Consider the following 20230-nt stretch of genomic DNA (forward strand, 5'->3'; position numbering starts at 1 on the left):
TTTGAAACCACATTACCTTTGAAACGACCTGTAGCAGTTTTCCAGTAAACAAGGCCATCATATAACAGAGTCCTTTCTTCACTTATCAGTGCCTGCTTCCTAAATACATGTCCATTTTTGAGCTTTGTGTACGTTTTGTTTTCAATCTTATTTAGGATCTCAAGCCATTTTTGGTTTTTCTCATATTCGTTGACTTTTAAATCCACTGTTGCAATCATGTCTTTAATTAAGCAAAGAGCTTTGCATAAGTCTTTATGTTCTTCAGTTCTTTCTGCATGGAAAAAGAAACGAAAAATACTACACAATAAACCAGAGTACTAAGGAGGAAAACTTTCATTAGTTTTAAAATATAGTTAAATATATCATCCAAACAATAAAAACTGCTGGATTAATCTTAAATCCCTTGCATTGGCAACACAGTGAAACCCTGTCTCTACCAAAAAAGATACAAAAATTAGCCAGGCATGGTGGTATGTGCCTTTTGTCCCAGCTAGTCGAGAGGTTGTGGTGGGAGAATAGTTTGAGCCTGGGAGGCAGAGGTTGTGGGAAGCCGAGATTGCACCACGGCACTACAGCTTACGAGACAGAGGGTGACTCTGTCTCCAAAAAAAAAAAAAAAAAAAAAAATTTATACTATTACTCTATACACCCCCACCAAAAAAAGTTAAAATATTTTATTATGAAAAATTTGCATTATTAAATGTGCTTCAGCTGACAGTAAGATGTCTGAGTCCTAGGAATGGGTCTGACCTTCTCCCTAGGGCAGGAAAGATGTTATATACTAACTTAGGCCTTCCTTCCACCTTCCCAGACATAGCTAATCAGTAAACCCTATGCCAAGTTCCTTAAAACATAAGCCAGCTGTGGGGCCACACCAGCATCCTCTCAGAAACAGAGCCACAGGGGTGATGTGAAGAAGCCTCAGAATCATTTATATTCCTTGATCCCTTCCTCCATAAAATTAATATTCAAAATTATATTTTATAACTATATTAGCATAAATATGAATATATTACTAATATAATTAAACCATTTTCTTTGACTTAAAATTTTATTTTTTTCTTCTGATGGTAAAAGAAATTAAAATATTTTCATGGTACCTAAGTGCTGTGCCTAATGGATAAATCAGCCATGCTCATACCAAGAGCAAATAATCATTGATTTCAGTTGTTATTCTTTAAAATACTGGCTAACCTGATTTTATCTCTAGATTACCTTGTGAAAATACTATGAAGGAGTTTCTCGGGCAGCCTCCTGAAACTCCAAATAAAAAATATTGGGTGATAAAGACCACCTAGTTGATGTTTATTGAGGCAACAAACTGAAAGGTAATGTTTCAAGTCATTTTGCAGTGGAGATAACTGAAGCTCAGCTAATAATTTGGCTGAGTATATACAATGGCAACGCAAGTTTACAAAATTCCAAACGCAAGCCCTTTTTAACATAACACACTACCACCCTAATAATAATCTTTATTCAAGATCAATACACTAGCTTGAAGATTAGACAATTTTATTTATTCATTCATGGCATTTACGTGTTTTTATTTATTGATCATCTATTCAGTGCCAGCCATTGAACTAGACATTGAAGATCTAGCTGTAAGCCAGACAGACACAGGTCTTATAGATCCCACAAGGAGCTTACAGACCAGCCATGTGCAATAGCAACTTCTTAAAAGATGCCCATATGTTACTCCCTGGAACTTGATGAATTGACAGGTTCAAAAATAGATCCTTTTCATAATCCTTCTCAACTTAATAACTGATTGCCTCTCATAGTATTCAAGTCTTCAACACACATTTATGTGGGGAAAAAAAAGGGAGGAGAATCTGGTAGCATTCTTAACATGGCAGATAAAAATTTAGAATCCAGAAAACTTCATGGGACATATTTCTTCAACAAACGAATCAGAAGAAGTAAAAAAGGGGTAGGATAACACTCAAATTAAAAGAGATTTAAGAGATATAACTACCACATACAATATGTGAATCTTGTTCCGATCCTGATTTACGTAATCCAACTTTATGAGATAATCAGTGAAATTTTCAGATATCAAAAATATTGTTATGTGTATAATAACGTCATTGTAATTTTTAACTTTTTTTGACGTTTGGTGATAGGATCGATAGCACGTTTCATCAGACTGCTGTGAAGGTAACAGGAAAATGAGGAAGACGGGGTATTAAGAAAGCCAAGCAGTGGGGAAAATATAGAGAGGAAAGACAGGTTCAAAGTAAGAGGAAGCCAGCTTGGTCTGGGTTACCTGTAGAAACTCAGACTATTATCCATGACATGTTATAAAAGATTATGTCTAAAAATGAATTCTAAGGCTAGCCAAATTCTAAGGCTTTAACAGTTTCTCTATTGTGAAACGCTTTATGAATCAGAGACCACAAACATTTGTGGCTGTTTAGAACACCTCAGCTATGTTTAAAACTAATAAGAGGGGCAAATGTTTATCCCAGAAGTCACAACTTACCCTTTGTGTACTGCAATATCCTTTCCACCAAGACAGGGTATTTTGTAATACGCTGAGTGACCAACAGAATGCATTCTGGAATTCCTCGGCGGCGAGCCAAAAGATTACTATTTCGGAGCTTAAAATATATATATATATATTTTATATACACAAATTCTACCTGTATTTACTTTTCAGGTGTGAATCTAAAAATACAAAGAATCTGCAACAGTACAATTTTATGCAGACTTAACATTTTCATCGTTATCAGTTAAAAAATACGTTATTACTAATTTAAATTGTATACTTTGTCATAAATTTCAATACCCCAACTCTCCAAGATTTTAATAAGTTTCAAGTTACTCTGATGTATTTATAGTTAATTCTTAAAGTAAGAAGTTCCAATACTTTTAAGTGCCTCGATTTATGAATAGCAAAAGTTTTTCAAAAATAATCAGAAATCAAAGTTAGATTTTGAACATGAGTTTGCAGTTTACCATTTGTTTTCCCAACAGGCCTTCCTCCACATTTGCTGTTATTCATTATAACACTTAGAGGTCCCTCTAATCAGCACAACTTTTTTTCTAAAAATATCAAAGTATTTCTCATAGTATTCAAGTCCTCAACACACATTTATGTGGGAAAAAAAAGGGAGGAGAATCTGGTAGCATTCTTAACATGGCAGATAAAAATTTAGAATCCAGAAAACTTCATAGGACAAATTTCTTCAACAAATGAATCAGAAGAAGTAAAAAATGGGTGGGATAACATTCAAATTAAAAGAGATTTAAGAGATATAACTACCACATACAATATGTGAATCTTGTTCAGATCCTGATTTAAGCAATCCAATTTTTTGAGATAATCAGTGAAATTTTAAGATATCAAAAATTACTGTTAATTTATTTGTATAATAATGCCATCGCAATTTTTAACTTTTTAATATGGAGAAAAATATTACAGATGAAATTATATGATGTCATGAATTTGCTTCAAGCTAATTCAGTAGAAGTGGAGTAGATTCTGTGTTTATTTTTACTTTGATTTTTCTGATATATAACTTGTCAGAGCATGAAACAGTCCCAATACATTATAAATATTCTCAGAAGATTGGAAGACATGATTTCACAAGTATAAGATACAAAAGAAAATGATTTGGGGGAATATTTTACTAACACAGAAAAAGAGACTTTCCACCTTTGCCAAGAACCTTCTGCTTTCCTCCTTCTTCCCCTGAAAAGCAATTCCTAGCTATGAAATTTGTTCAAATCATTAAGAAACAAGCATAAACTATTTCTCTATGCTGATTTATCACTTTGTAATAAAGTTTTTAAATACTTGCCTTAATAAAATTCTGAAACTTTTTATTCTGCTGGAGTTCTTTAAAGAGGTTAACAGCTTCTTTATGATGGCTACAGAATTCTCCATATATTTTCTTCATTTTACTTGCATTTTCTTCTGAAAACTGGGAAGAATAATATTTCAATGATGGTTTGTAAATTTAGTAAGTTCTAAACACATGAAAAATACGCAATTTTCATCTATTTCAGAACACTATTTGCAAATAAAGAATAAACACTGTAGAATTTCTGAACACTATCACTTCTCTCCTCAGACATTTTTTAAATTAATAAAAGAAAGTTGTTGAGTGGTAAGGGGTCAACATAATATGCTCATATTATATTGAACTAATATAATTATCAAATAGCCAAATGAGAAACATTTGATGTATTTTATTCTTTTCCTGTTTTTAATACAAATCTGTCATTTCAATTTATAGTTTTAATACTTGTATAGATTGAAAGAAAAGTATATGGCAGCATTTGGGGGGCTCCAGGAAGGTCTGCCCCCCTCAAAAAAAATCACTCATTTGGCATTTACATTGGCTAATGACCATGTCCACAGACAGCCTTCAGTAGAAAATTTCACTTTTTGTTCACACATTACAAGTGGATCAAGGGCAGGCTATCATCAGCCAAGATGAAAGAGACCAGTGAATAACCAGAACCAGAATGCCTGTTTACTAGCTAATGAAGAGAAATGAAGATGTGGACTGGATGTTTCAATAAGCCTTACCTGTAGAAAAACATCTGTAGAAAATCCACATAGGAATCAACTTAGTCATAAGATGGTATGAAAAGAACTAGCTGAATGATTTGATTACTATTTTTTTAGACTATGATGGCCCTACATGCACATGTCCACATTGAAGAGCACTATAATGGAAACCAGAACACATCCACCCTCTTAAAAGTACTTAAAATTTACATCACTACCTCTGGTCTTTTCATCTTTGCTTATACAAATGCTTGGGGGCAATAAGTCTCAAAAGATAATTCTTAAATCACTTACAACCATTCAAAAACAATTACCTGGGTACAAATCTAACAAAATACATATATGACTCATACAGTAAAAACTATACAATGCCAGTGAAAGACAGCAAAAATCTAAATAAATGAAGTGCTATACCATGTTCATGGATTGGAAGACTCAAGATAGAAAAGATGTCAATTTTCTTCAAATTGATATACAATTTTAATGCAATTCTTAACAAAATTCCAGTATGCTTTCTTAAAATATGGATAAGACTATTATAGAATTTATATGAAAAGGCAAAGAATCTAGACTAGTTAAAACAATTTTGGAAAAAATAATAAAGTGGAAGGACTTAGTCTTCTAATTTTAAGATTATATAGCTACAGTTATTAAGACTATAGAAAGTTAGTCTTAATAGACTATCTTTCTATAGTCTTAATAGACTTAATAGACTATCTTAATAGACTTAATACCCATAGATAAGTGAAACAAATAGTAACCCAGATGCCCACATGATTTTTGACATATAAGTGCAAAAGCAATTAGAGGAAGGATAGCCTTTTCAACAAATGGCCCTGAAGCAACTGGACATTCATAGACACACACACACACACACACACACACACACACACACAGACACAAAGTCAACCTACTAAGTTTCATAACCTACTCCCATAACCTGCACAAAAAATAACTCAAAATGCAACACACACTTAAATGTAAAACATGAAACTGTAAAACTTGTTTGTCTTTTGAGACAGAGTGCTACTTCTGATGCCCAGGCTGGAGTGCAGTGATACGATCTCAGCTTACTGCAACCTCAACCTCCCGGGCTCAAGCAATCTGCCTACCTTAGTCCCCACAAGTAACTGGGATTACAGGTGCACACCACCATGCCCAGCTAATTTTTGTATTTTCTGTAGAGATGGGGATTGATCGTGTTGCCAAGACTAATCTCAAACTCCTGAGCTCAAGTGATCCATCCACCTTGGCCTCCCAAAGTGCCAGAATTACAGGTGTGAGACACCAAGCCCGGCCAAAACTGTAAATTCTTTTTTAAACATAAAAGAAAATGTTGGAGACCTGGGGCTAGACAACGAATCTTTAAACTTGAAACCAATAGCACAATTCTTAAAAGGAAAAACTAGGGGGTTGTAAAAAGAAAGCAAAACGTTTTATCATGGGGAAAAAAAAGGAAAAACTAATAGACTAGACTTCATCAAAATTAGAAAATGAGAAGACAAGTTACAGATTTACAGAAAGTGTTTGTCAATCACATATCTGACAAGAACTAATGTCTAGAATATGTAAACAAACCTCAATATTCAACAGTAAGAAAATAATCCAATTAGAAAATGAGCAAAAGACATAAACAGAAATTTCACTGAAAGGGATATGTAGATGGCAAATAAGCACATGAAAAGATATTTAATATCATTAGCCATGATGGAAATACAACTTGAATCATAATGAGATATTACTTTACACCTCTTAAAATAGCCAGATTAAAAATAGTGACAATATCAGATGCTACATCTGACAACATCAAATGCTACATCTGACAACATCAAATGTAGAGAAACTGGATTACTTGTACAGTGTTGATGAGAATGCAAAATGGTACAACCACTCTGGAAAACATTTAGCAGTTTCTTACAAAACTGAACATACGACTCCCATACAACCCAGAAATTGCACTCCTGGGCATTAATCCCAGAAAAATGAAAGCTTAGGTTTACACAAAAATCTGCATGTGAGTGTTCACAGCAGCTTTATTTATAGCAGCTAAAAACTGGGAACAAGAAGATATCCTTCAATATGTGAATGATTAAACAAATTGTAATACATCAATACCATGGAACACTACTCAGCATAACTCCCCCATTTTAAGCATACAGACCAACAGCTGACCTCCATTGCTGTATATGACAAGGTGAAACAGCTTCAAAAAATAGTACTTTTGGAGAAGATGGCATGCTAGCATCTACCTCAGGAAAGCCATGCTAAAGCAACTACAGATGGAGCTCCCTTCCCTTCCAAGTGCGGCAGACCACTGTAAGATGTGACATTCAGGTGAATTCCTGATTTTTTTTTAACCTAAGTGAAGTGGCCCATTGATTCAACAAATATTTATAGTATCAAGCACTGTTACAGGTGCTGAAATATAGCAGTAATCAAACAGACAAGAATCCCTACCTTACTGGGACTTACAATCTAATGATGGTAAACACATCCTCAGAATGTCACTATGAAGGTCTCAAAATATATTTTTTACTCTTGTTGATGAAAGGGCAGATTCTGATTCAAATCTCACTTATGTCATAAAGGTCAAAGCCTTTAAGCTTTTCTTACCTGTTGTACCAGAATATCTCCAATTCGATCGATCACAAAATTCCTGTCACTGCCAGCACAGGATTCCTGCCTTCGCTCCTTCATACTGTAGAAGAAATGCCTGTGGATTTCAAGCAACTCATCTAAACAGGGGAAAATTTTATCCACGGTGCTGTGATCCAGCTGCAGCTCCTCTTTCATGCCTTTCCTGAAGATCTCAGACATGATGAACAGGGTCTGGATGTGATGCATCTCTGTTTGCATTAGCTCTGAAATGTGTGAGCACAAATGTGCATTAAACAAGCTCTGAAAAGCAAGTATCTCTATTAAAATAAATTAATAACTCAATACTATATGTTACACAAATAAATGTTTAAGAATATTAAGAATATTTATTCCAATGTAAAAGTCAGCATTAAACATTTCATTCAGCCTAAAATATTAAGCCATTTTCTTTTTACCATCAAAGAGGATATATGTCAAGTTCAATATACAAGAGTCTAATGTATCTGAAACTCAATAATATAACTAGCTAGCATCTTTAGATACCTTCAGATAGGAACTAGGTCTTATTCCCACCTGAAAATGCTCCATAAAATACAACTTAGTGTGTTGGTTCTTTCTTTCTTTGTTTTTTGCATCAAGCAAGAGCACAATTAATTTGGTGAATTGAATGGAACTAAATAAAGTTCTTCAGTGCAGACAACCATTGGTCCTTTCTATTGCAGAATCTGTCTCAAAAATTCCACTTTCTCCAGGGGAAAATAATGCATCACAATCAATCAAAGGACACCATCAAGAAAGGGGAAAGACAACCCACAGAATGGGAGAAAATATTTGCAAATAATTTATCTGATAAGGAACTTGAATCTGGAATATACATTTTTAAAATTCTTTTAACTCAACAATATAAATAAATAACCCAATTCAAAAATGGTCAAAGGCTTTGAAGAGATGCTTCTCCAAAAGGATATACAAATGACCAATAACCACATGAAAAGATGTTCAACATAATTAGCTGTTGGGGAAATACAAATCAAAACCAGAATGAGACATCACTTCACACACATTAGAATAATTATAATAAAAAAGCAATAAACAAGTGTTGGTGAGGATGTGAAGAAACTGGAACCCTCAGGCATTGCTGGTGGGAATGCAAAATGGTATAGCTGCTTTAGAAAACAGTCTGGCAGTTCCTCAAGTGATTAAACATAAAGTTACTGTATGACCCCAAAAGGGGAAAAACCTATCAATTGATGATTAAACAAAATTAAAAATTAGTCATCCATAAAAAGGAATGGTGTACCCATACATATTACAACTAGGATGAACCTTGAAAACACTATGCTAAGTGACAAAAGCCAGCCACAAAAGACGACATATTGTACTATTCATGTAAAATGTCTAGAATAGGCAAATCTGTAGAGACAGAAAGTGGATTAGTGTTTGCCAGAGGCTGGCAGAAAGGGGAAATAGGGAGTGACTGGTAACATGTACAGGATTTTGGAAATGATGAAGATGGTCTGAAATTATACAGTACCTGATGGCTATACAACTTAGTGAATATACTAAAAACTATTAGATTGCGTACTTGTAAAGAAGTGAATTTTGAGGTGAATTATATCTCAATTTTAAAAATGTATCAGGAGAGAAAATAACAACTCACAATTTACAGGTGCACCAAAAGTACTAGTTGTACATTAATTAGTATTTCCAAACTTACTGCAAGTTTTGGGAAAGAATCGTAAATATCAGCCATGGAGAGTCAGCAAGTCTAAACATAGCTTTAATGTTTTATCAGAAATAAGCATGTCTATAATTGAAAATCCACTCACTTTGAATTATTTCCTATCATGTTTTTAGTGCCTACTCCATGCTAAGCACTTACCTTTATCATTTCATTTAATCCTTTAACCCATTAATACATTATGACCCAGAAAATAGGAATGATTTTCATCATCTTTAAAAAACAAACAGTGAGGAAAAAAGGGTAAAGGATTTGCCCTGGAACACAAGCCCTTCTGACACAAAAGTCCACAAAACAACTCATCCCAATGGATTAGATTATTTTCAATAACAAGAAATTGAGAGGCAAATTAAGAAAATTGACAGTAGAATATAAATTGCTTAAGAAATACTAAGTAACTCACACCTACCTACACAGCTCTTGGCATATTTCTAAGCACCCTTGTACACCATCTCACCAGGTATGCCTAACCACCACCTGATGCAGGTGACAAGGTATCCTCACTGCCCAAAGACTTTGGGGCCTGTATTTGCATACACAGGATTAGTGAAAAGAGCCAGTCTGATCTTTAAAGTAGGGTAACCACATTTTGGCATCTACTTTGTACTTGAAATTTTTCAAAGTTTCATTTTGTTCCTAGTCTACAGTTTAACTTTCCCTAATCCAGAATGCCTTCATCCCAAACAGCATGAGGAAATACAATCTCACCACAGCTGAATTCTGTACTGAGGACTGGAGTACAGAGTCAAACACTGCCCAAACCCAGGTGCAGCAGCTTGCACTGCACCTGCTCTCTATGAATGACTGGTGTATGCAGCCAAACTGTAGGGCCATTTGCAATAGCCCTACATTAAAATATGCGAAGGTTCACCGCAATTCTTATATAAAAGAGGGAAGAGTAGAGGCCAGATCTAAATAAACTTGAAAGGGATATGGGAAATAACATTTGCTCTGTGTCAGGTACATATTATGCCCATTTCAGTCTCACAACAATATTTAAAACCTGAGTATTACTAGGTTAGTGTAAAAACTGATTGCGGTTTTTGCTATTACTTTTAATATTAACCTCATTTTACAGACGGAGAAACTAAGGTCCAGGTGATTTACGTAATTTGTCTGAGACAAGGTAAATAGAAAATGATAGAACTGGGATTTTACCCAACTCTGTATAGTTGTAAATTCCATGTTCTTTTCTTGGTACCACACTGCTTCAACTCAAAGAGCATATTTGAAATGCTTACCAAAAATGACATCCTGTCTTTTGATGACATCCTTCTCCTGTCTATTACAAAATGAGGGCTCCACCACAAGACTCCAAGATTCTGCTTCAAACTCCTGGGCATCACTGCTAAGGTCACTCCACAGAGAAGAATCCACAACATCTAATGTGTGTTTAGAAAAGAAAAGCCAGAAGTACAGTAACGCAGCACAAATACACCCTTGTAAGTCTACGGATTCCTCACACTAAATAAGTCCGCGATGAACATGGAAAGTAAGCAACCAAAACATATTAACATGAAGTAAAACATCTTAAAACTGGACGGATGAAATGGTCCAAATCAAGACAGCTTTCATGAAAGCAAAGAAGAATCAGATATTTAAAATATTGTTTATATGGAGGAAAAGAGACCTCTGAAGATTATTTTGCTTCTTTTGGCCTGCTCTATTTCAGTTTTATTTTTGGTAACCTTCAGACTCCATAATGTGTCTACAGAATCTTGAATACACCAATTTCTTCTGCCCTGAGTTATTTTGCACTGTTTACTAAAACCTGAATTGTGTACTCACCCATTTGATTTGCTCTTGACTTGCTAAGATGTAAAATAGCGTGTAAGTACTTGAGTCACAAATGAGTGCAGATTTTTCTAATAGAATTACAAAAAATCACACATACGTACAGCCCTCCCCCCACACACATACTCCTCAAGAAAACTAAACCATATTTACCCAAATGGCACTCATTAGAGAGGTTCCAGCTCAGGGCAGTAAAGGTGAGATGACAAAGAATTTAAAGACTCAAGATTAAAGTAAAACACTTTCCTGGGGCAGAGTCCACTGCTCTCTCTTGTCACTACTGTCTTTCCATTTTGTTTTCCTTCTTACCTGGTACAGCTTGGATACAAAAATCAATTCCCTAGATTAAGTCTTGCCCTGCAAAATATGCTTTAAAAAATGCTTTAAAGGCTGGGCACAGTGGCTTATCCTCTAATACTAGCACGTTGGGAGGCTGAGGTGGTTGGCTACCTGAGGTCTGGAGTTCAAGACCAGGCTGGCCAACATGGTGAAACCCCATCTCTACAAACAATACAAAAATTAGCTGGGAGGGTGGGGTGCAGGGGATGTGCCTGTAGTCCCAGCTACTTGGGAGGCTGTGGCAGGAGAATTGCTTGAACCTGGGAGGTAGCGGTTGCAGTAATTTGAGATCACAGCACTGCACTCCAGCCTAGACAAAAGAGTGAGACACTGTCTCAAAGAAAAATGTTTTTATTCCCGTAGGAGGTAATAGATGGGGTAAATATCTCAGAGATCCAAGGAAGACCAGTCTTAACTAACTAAAGTATATGTTTTTAATATAGGATCTTATTCCAATTCATCAATAGCTATAAAACATTTTTAATAATAAGCACACAATATATTTTATTCATTTCTCTTCATTAAGCTTGTGAGATTCTTTTAGTAATATGTCTATTCAAAATTTACATCATATTTCCTTGGTCACTATCTGGTTGTCTCCTTTGGGGCTAAATTTTCATTCTTTTAAAAGGTAGAACCTATACCAAAAAGATAACCTGAAACAGACTTCTTTGAAAAAGAAAAAAAATTAAATGCTTCAATCTTACGTCATTCGGAAAATATCCTTTTGGCAAATGCTAACAAAAACACAAATAAATGGAACTGTGTCTTTTCCTCACCTTCCATTATGAAAGACTCTGTAGAGGGAGAAGAGCCCATGGACTGTAGCAGCTCATCGGAATGAGACCTCCTTCTGCAACTGTTACCGTCACTCTCAGACTCCAAGGATGTTGCTGACCTCCTGAAGCTAGGGGAGAGGGAGGAGTGCACCATCAGCCCCAGCAGCTTCTCTGAGCCATGAAGATGTAAAAACACACTCAGACTTACCTTTCCAAGGTGGTGCCTGGAACACTTCTGGACAATGGATGAACCTGTCCCACGGTCTCCCTCCTTCCAGTCGGCAATCCAACAGGCATGGAGGAAGAAGGGTGCAAGGAGAGACCAGGCTGAGGGATGTCTCTAAATGAAGAATCTGGAAATCAGAACAGATGCTTCATGTGGTTTCTAGGTCAGTAATTACAAGTAAAAGTAGTCACTTAAAAGCCAGAAATCTAAACCCTGCAATGACCACTTGTAATCCATCGCATGCCCTGCCTTAAAACCAGTCTCCCTGCTACATCCTGACACTTGCTCCAAGTGTCCCTTTCATTTTACACCCTCCTGACACCCATGCTGCAGGCCTGCTTCTGCATCTCCACTGGGAGACTGTGGGTGTTTGGGATTGCACAAACAAACAAGACAATGGAATGGGGAAATACTGGGCCAGCTTTCCCGTAAATCACTGCCTGTGCTCCTTAGAGCCAGCTTTAAATAGTTGCAAGGTGTTATTAGTACTGTTACTGAATGCATACAGTGTGTATAAACAAGCATCCGCACACAGAGAACACGTCAATGGAATGGAATGATGCTAGAGAGTCTATTCTTCATGGTATAAGGATCTCATGCAAATGAAACCTGCAAGCCAAGCTGGGCTATTCTCTCTCACATATGGAAAACCAAATAAGGCTTCTACATTTTTCTGGTCAGTTCTAAAATCTTCTGTGCATAGATGCATTTACATTTGATGTATACTATAAGTGACTCAGAAGACATTTCCATCCCATATTATAGCTGTGTAGCGTATACATTCTCCAGCAAAAGGCAAAAATACTTACATAGATCCCGGACATTACGAAGCATTTTACATATGCAAAAGTTAATTTTATTCTTACAACTCCCATGTGAAGAGAAGTAATATATAGTATTTCATCAATTCTAAGATACTATTTATTTTCACATTTAACCCTGTGAAACTGAGAAGCCCCTGATAACTGACATTATCAAAGAGGATTTTGGGGTCAAGGCAAGAGAGTGATATGACAGCTATAACTGCCTGCACCAACTTAACCTGATATAATATTACACCCAATAGCATGTTACCACGAATTTGCATGCCTAATTGTCCCCCAATTAAAGTGGTTTTAAATTATCAGTCACACTTTGTTACATGGAAATGAAAAGTTACCATGCACTTAAAATTCCTGCCATATGTCAAGCAACACAACTTTAGGCAGAAGACACTGCAAAATCTCTCACAATAAAGCAAGAGATTTTCATATTTAGGAGACATTAGCGTGATCGGTTCTTGTAAGCGCTGTAAAAAACTGTCAAAGGGCACCAATTATTCTCAAGAGAAACTGCTTAAATTTCAGCAATATACAATCCAGGAAAAACAGAGCCACCAAATTTTAAAATATGCAAATCAAACTCTGGTATGCCTTGAAATTTCAGTCATTCTAAAGGTGCTAATGAGATCACAGCCTCAAGCACAGCTAATTAAACCCAGGTAACTATAATAATGGACAACAGAAACTGATAAAAATCTATAGACTCCAAATTCGAAGACTTTTTCCCATCAAACATTGTGATTCTTAAGAAGAATGTGGTGTGTATTTGTATAGATAAACATATTACTGCAATATTACTATGCTATGCTACTGCTAGGAAAACAAAGTAATGTACATTTCATGTAGTATTTCTCTTTTCCTTGAAGGATTATTAATAAATCAGCAGAGCATACTGCATTAGACAGCATCTTAGAATTGAAGCAACATGGTAATACCTTCTCCTTACAGCCCTCTCTAATATAAAAGATCATACGGTACATACAACACAAAAGTTCTTAGGCTAGTGTAGAAGTTTATAGACTTCTTGACCACTTTATAGAACTAAAAATTATGCCAAACATATGTTATGGAAGAAGAAATAACTGGATAAATGAGAAAACAAAAGGAGATCTTTTTAAAATGGCAAAATGTGTAGTATATATTAAATTTTTAAAAGTTCTTGTCGTTTTCCACATCACTTACTTCCAAGGATGGTCTGTGGTTTGTTCTTGTTGTATTTCTCTTGGAATTTCTGGTAAAGAATATTAGAAACACATAAAGTAAGATCAAAGTGTCATTGGATTACAAGAATATCCATATAGTTACACAGAACAGGATTCTTATCTACATCATTTTTGTTATTCTATTTCCAAGAGGAATTCAAAGCAAACGACATTGAATGCCATGAAGAGTAAAATGTGATGATAATAAAACGTGCAAGTCATGATGACGGGGCCTTGGGAATGTGCCTCCTGAACGCTCCTGGCTTCATTAAAAGCCTCAGGGGAACCAGAGATCTCCAGCTTATGTGTCCAGACCCAGGCTGAAAAGAGTGCTTATCAACGCTGCCTTTCTCCTTCTTAGTTCTTTCTACACCCTGCTATCCCTCCTGACTAGGACACACCACCTGGAGCACTGAAATGTCACGTTCAAAACAGCCCTTAACTCTGATCTGACACAGTATGTGTTCCAATCAACAAAGAGGTCTGCAACTCCAAGTCTGCCCCTGAAGAATCATCATGCTCACTCACATGCATCTGTGACATGACTACTGAATGGAAAAGAAAGGAATCAAATCACAGACGCCTTCGTCTACTCAAGCCCATTCCCAGCTACACCGAACATTCTTCTAGTCCAGTGGCTCTCAAAGTGAGGTGTCAGGAGCAGCAGCAGTACCATCACCTGCAAACTTGTTAGAAATGCACACTCTCAGGCTCCACCTCAGACCTACGGAATCAGAAATTCTGGAAGTGGGGCCCAGAAATCTGTGTTGTCACAGGTCTTTCAGTGATTGTGAGGCTTGTAAACGTTTGTGACTTACTACTCTGATCTTCATTTGAGTGTACCCAGGGCTTGCACTGGTAAACCAAGCAGGTCTCAACAGAAAGCCTAACCTAGCCATGGCATATAACACAAATATCTGAGCTTTCTTCCTATTTCTAACAGTGTACAGTTAAGCAAATAACTATAAGCTTTGAGCATTATGTTATAGCTATCATGATCGTTTTAGAAATAAATCTAGATGGTAATAAAAAAGAGCAAAAGCTCAAATAAATGCTATAAAGCAACCATGCTAGATATAATATTCACAGATCACTGAGCAATTACCTTGGTGCATGGAGGTGCAGCATCTTTGCAACCCTTGTGCACATTTGCGTTACAGTCTGAAATAAAAAGGAAAGTTATGAAAGCATCCATCTTTCTTAGGTTAATCTGAAATTAATGACTACATCATGTTTTTACCGGTCACTATAAAACTAACACATAAACATTACAAATACCTGGAAAGCTTAAGAAGGAAAGAAAAACTATCTAAGTCACATGTATCCTCACCACTCAAGCACAAGCACACTGCTAAAGAGGTTTTCATCTCTTTGGAGATATTGCTCCCTTTAGGCACAGGATCTTATCCATGAGTAAATCTGCAATTATGAATCACATACACTTTTGCGATGCTTCTGTGTCTGCCTGAGAACTCACTTTCTACTACATGCATTACATTGCATGGGATTCCTGACACCTGGCTGGTAGTAACTCCCCACTCCCACACCAGGTAGAATGCCTATCACAACAAAAAGAAAGAAACTCTCAACACTGCTGCAAAAAAAAAAAAAATGTCTTGTGAGGTTTTGGCAAGAATTCCTACTAACTAGAAGTTTGAGGTAATCTAATCAAATGAAAAATGCTAGCCCTGTGCCCATGTTTCATGTCACAAAACAATGCGGCCTCGCCTCACTGGAAGAATGTAAGGGAATACGTTCCCTGTCCCTTTCTGCCCACGGGCACAGACACTAAGGCTGTTCTCATGGAAAGCTGCACTGCCTGGGCACTGGTTGCTGCCAGGCTGTTGTCTTTGGGCCCTTTCCCCTGCCACCTCCATGTCACCACACACTGTATCATATATAGAGGAGCCTGGGTGCATCAGAAACTTATGCAGAAGGAATCCTTCTGTGGGAGTGGAAGATCCCATGTTGGTCCATCAAAGCCACGCTGCATAAGTGTCAGTGAGAGAACTGGGCAGGAGGCTGAAACCTATGACTTCCCTCAGCCTGCAGGTCTGAAGAGGCATTTTAGCCAACATGCCAGGGGCCAGCAAGCAGGGCCTAAGGCTAATCTATGCACTGGCCTGGCTGATAAGCATCAGATTCAGACAGCCCTCTCCTCATTGCAGAGCGAGTAAATAACAGGAAAAAGTAGATGCCCTGAGATACCACAGAACAAAGTTACACCAAAAACTCACCAGAAGCAGCAGCCACTGAATACTAGATCCAGAAATAAGAAAGAAAGTTTAGACATTTGAAAATTGTTCTTGATAAGAGAAAACAGGGGCTTCAGTAAAACAGAGCAAAAGGCAGTGAAGGGAGAACAGGATATGAGACTTGGCCTGCAGGAGGAGAGGAAAACGGAGCTTCATGAGACAGGAAAGGATTGCAAGGAATGGAAAGAGACAAAAGCACAATCTGAACTGAGCTCAGAAGAATCTGTGTGGTGCAGACATCAAAGCCAAGTTATGAAATTACACTTGAAAGACTCCCTCTAGAATGTGGAGAAGTGGAAGGGTATAATTATAAAATAGATGTCATACAAAGAACACAGATAGCAGAGATCACACTTACCCAAGAAATAGATCAGAAAAATTAGATCAGAAGCAGTAGCTGTCAAAGCCACAATAGATAAGAATTTTATAAAGATCAAAAAGCACCCAAAAGGACAAATCAAAAGCTCTCACTGTTTCCTAAGAAAAATAATTAAATGACACCTATAGACACATCCTGACAATATCCATATGATTAAAAAATGAAAAGTCCTCAAGCACAAGGCAGAAAACGAGGGTTATCAACAAAGGAATAGCGTCAGGCAGGCCGTAGACTTTTCCACTATGATAATAAATGCTCAAATCTATTGGACCAGTGTTGGCAAAGCAGTGAAGGGAAAAGACTTTGGTCCAAGAATTTATTTAACTAGGTAAGTTGTTTTTGTGTGAAAGGAAAATGATATATCCCTTGGTACACGAAGCATCAGAGCAACAGATCACTCCTATTTTAGCCTTTTGAGGAAAGAATCAAAATTAGGAGTTCAAGAAGGATTTGCTATAGTTTGTCTTTAAAAAAAAAAAAGCAAAAGTGAGCAGTAAAAAATGGTTGTAGGTAGAGACAGAACTAAATAAAAATGTCAACATTTTTCGGAAATAGAAAATTGAAAGATTAAACATAATCTTATAAAAAGAATACTTTAATAATTCAGTGTATTAACAGAGGCTAGAGAGGGGGAGAGTAAACTTAATGGAAATAAGAGTGTTAGATTGTTAGCCTTCCACAGACTTAAAGCTGCTATTAGTTGATATTTAAAAAGCCTATTTTGCCAAATCCCTGGAGAAGACAAAAGCAAAAAACACCTGGTCTAAATAGCTAAACTAGACATCAAGGAAAACAGCAAGGATCTATAAACAATATGTTGGTAGCAGTACAATTAAATGTAAAATTTTAAAAACCCTGTCATAAAACAAGTTCCTTCAGTTACATTACAGATTACCTCTAGCTAAATTAAAGACATGCACCTCAAATCAAAAACACAGCAATAGTTGAGAGAAATACAAACAAATGGAAAGCAGGAGGAATATTAGGTTTAGAAAAAGTAAAATTAAATGCAAAAAGTATCTAATGACATTAAAAGGATAATTTTACGTTAAGGTTAAATCTGCAATGAAGGTATGATATATAAATTTCTGTGTAACAGATAACGTAACATCAAAATAACAGCCATGAAACTTATTTATAAGCAAGGGGGATTTTATAGATATATATTTTGTGAGGCTGGGCGCAGTGGCTCACGCCTGTAATCTCAGCACTTTGGGAGGCCGAGGCGGGTGGATCACAAGGTCAAGAGATCAAGACCATCCTGGTCAACAGATCAAGACCATCCTGGTCAACATGGTGAAACCCCGTCTCTACTAAAAATACAAAAAATCAGCTGGGCATGGTGGCGCATGCCTGTAATCCCAGCTACTCAGGAGGCTGAGGCAGGAGAATTGCCTGAACCTAGGAGGCGGAGGTTGTGGTGAGCCGAGATGGTTGCGGTGAGCTGAGATCGCACCATTGCACTCCAGCCTGGGTAACAAGAGCGAAACTCCGTCTCAAAAAAAAAAAAAAGAAATATATTTTGTGGAAAATTAGCAACTCAGGCTTTAGCAGAGGAAAAATGTCACCAGAAGCCTGAATACTTATACAGTATTATGTGTTTTACATCATCTCCCTGTTTTTGTTTTGTTTTGTTTTGTTTTTTCTGAAATGGAGTTTCACTCTTCTTGCCCAGGCTGGAGTGCAATGGCATGATCTCCGCTCACTGCAAGCTCTGCTTCCTGGCTTTAAGCAATTCTCCTGCCTCAGCCTCCTGAGTAGCTGGATTACAGGCATGCACCACCAGGCCCAGGTCATTTTGTATTTTTAGTAAAGATTTCCCATGTTGATTAGGCTGGTCTCGAACTCCTGACCTCAGGTGATTCACCTGCCTCGGCCTCCCAAAGTGCTGGGATTACAGGCATGAGCCACGGTGCCCAGCCATCATATCCTGTTTTTAAGATAGGAATATTAACCTTCACAATTGAAAACAAAAATGCACCCATGGAGAAAGATTATTTAACCAAAACAGCAGAGACTGTACATGTTATATTTATATTGCTCAATGTAAAAACCGTAATATGAGTAAGCAAAGTTTAAACCACCCTCTCTCCCTCCTAAAGCCCTGTAAATCTTGAAATTACTTCTAAAAATTGTAGGTTAAAGAGGAAATCAATTATTCTAGAATTTAATCTTAGGCAATTATCAAAGATGTGGACAGTGATATGTGCAAAAGAATGCTCATTGCCAGGTATTTATGTTGTTTAAAAAATTAGGAAAAATTAAATGTTCCAAAAAATATATATTTGATGTCAGTATCAAATGAAACAGCACTAAAAGCTCACGTATAGCCAGGTGTTATGGCATGTGCCTGTATTCCCAGCTACTAAGGAGGCTGAGGCAGGAGAATCACTTGAGCCCAGGAGGCAGAGGTTGCAATAGCTGAGATTGTACCACTGGGCAATAGAGTGAGACTCCATCTCAAAAAAAAAAAAAAAAAAAGCTCATATAATTTTTTATGGTTATAAGGAACTTCATCAAAATATTAATAGTATTTTTCTCTAAGTGGTAATATTACAAATAAAAAGATACTGCTTAAACCTTATAACTTCTATGAATACTATTTTTTTTTTTTTGAGATGGAGTCTTACTGTCGTCCAAGCTGGAGTGCAGTGGCACCCTCTCAGCTCACTACAACCTCTGCCTCCTGGGTTCAAGCGATTCTCCTGCCTCAGCCTCCCAAGTAGCTGGGACTATAGGTGCATGCCACCATGCCCAGCTAATTTTTGTATTTTTAGTAGAGACAGGCTTTCACCATGTTGGCCAGGATGGTCTCCATCTCTTGACCTTGTGATCCACCCACCTCAGCCTCCCAAAGTGCTGAGATTACAGGCATGAGCCACCACACCCAGCCTGAATACTATTTTTTTAAAGCTAAATATATCCCAGGTACTTTCAGCAATTTCCATCACATCCACTTAATCAGCTCAATGAACCAACATGTTCTTCACCACATAAGTTTACCTTTCAGTAAGCCCTGGCTCCCTAGGCTTTCCCCGGTTACCAGCTCTGCAGGAGTGACTTGGGGCCAGCTTCGTGAGAGCTGCTGTACAGGTCATCACATGATTAGGTCCTAAAATAACTTTGTTTCTTTTAACAGTTAAAACCCAAAGAGACTGTACATAATCCAATTTTAAATGGATATGGAAGTGATGGGCAGGAATTTGGGCCACAGAGGTCAGAGAAGACCTCCAAAGAGGAGGTAAAATACCAGGATCTATGCAGAGGAGTGGGGGAAACTGAGAGGAAGGAGATGATCACAGGCAAAATGCCAAAGGCAGGAAATTACATGCAGTGGGAGGAAAGGGCGACGGGATTGTTGGGGCCTCAGACTGTAAACTGAGGCTGAAGGGGAGCACAGAGGTCTAGTGAGCAGGTCGCAGATGAGGAACCAAATGGCCATGGAAAGAGCTCCGTTTTAGCCCAGTAAACACAAGAGAGGTCCTTAAGTTTATGTGGGCTGATGAAAGTGGTGTTTCACAAAGATTACTGTGGGAAAAGTACTGACCATAAATTGTAGGTGAACATACCTGGAGAG

The 20230-nt window shown here is 37.2% G+C and overlaps 1 protein-coding gene across 3 annotated transcripts in view; it reads right to left on the bottom strand.

Moving 5' to 3' along the window:
• Window positions 1-20230, bottom strand: part of ARHGEF28 (Rho guanine nucleotide exchange factor 28) — a 319529-nt gene that overhangs the window by 57967 nt on the left and 241332 nt on the right. For all 3 annotated transcript variants that reach the window (XM_032278477.1, XM_032278468.1, XM_032278487.1), the window contains 9 exons: window positions 15125-15180; window positions 14000-14048; window positions 11979-12123; window positions 11771-11898; window positions 10100-10240; window positions 7133-7380; window positions 3804-3926; window positions 2483-2600; window positions 17-271 (listed from right to left, as the gene is read on the bottom strand). In XM_032278477.1, the coding sequence (XP_032134368.1) occupies window positions 17-271; window positions 2483-2600; window positions 3804-3926; window positions 7133-7380; window positions 10100-10240; window positions 11771-11898; window positions 11979-12123; window positions 14000-14048; window positions 15125-15180 (1263 nt within the window). The remainder of the gene's footprint in view (window positions 1-16; window positions 272-2482; window positions 2601-3803; window positions 3927-7132; window positions 7381-10099; window positions 10241-11770; window positions 11899-11978; window positions 12124-13999; window positions 14049-15124; window positions 15181-20230) is intronic.

Source organism: Sapajus apella, unplaced genomic scaffold, assembly GCF_009761245.1.
Source record: "Sapajus apella isolate SASKATOON/1434 unplaced genomic scaffold, GSC_monkey_1.0 scaffold1, whole genome shotgun sequence".
NCBI lineage: Eukaryota > Metazoa > Chordata > Mammalia > Primates > Cebidae > Sapajus > Sapajus apella.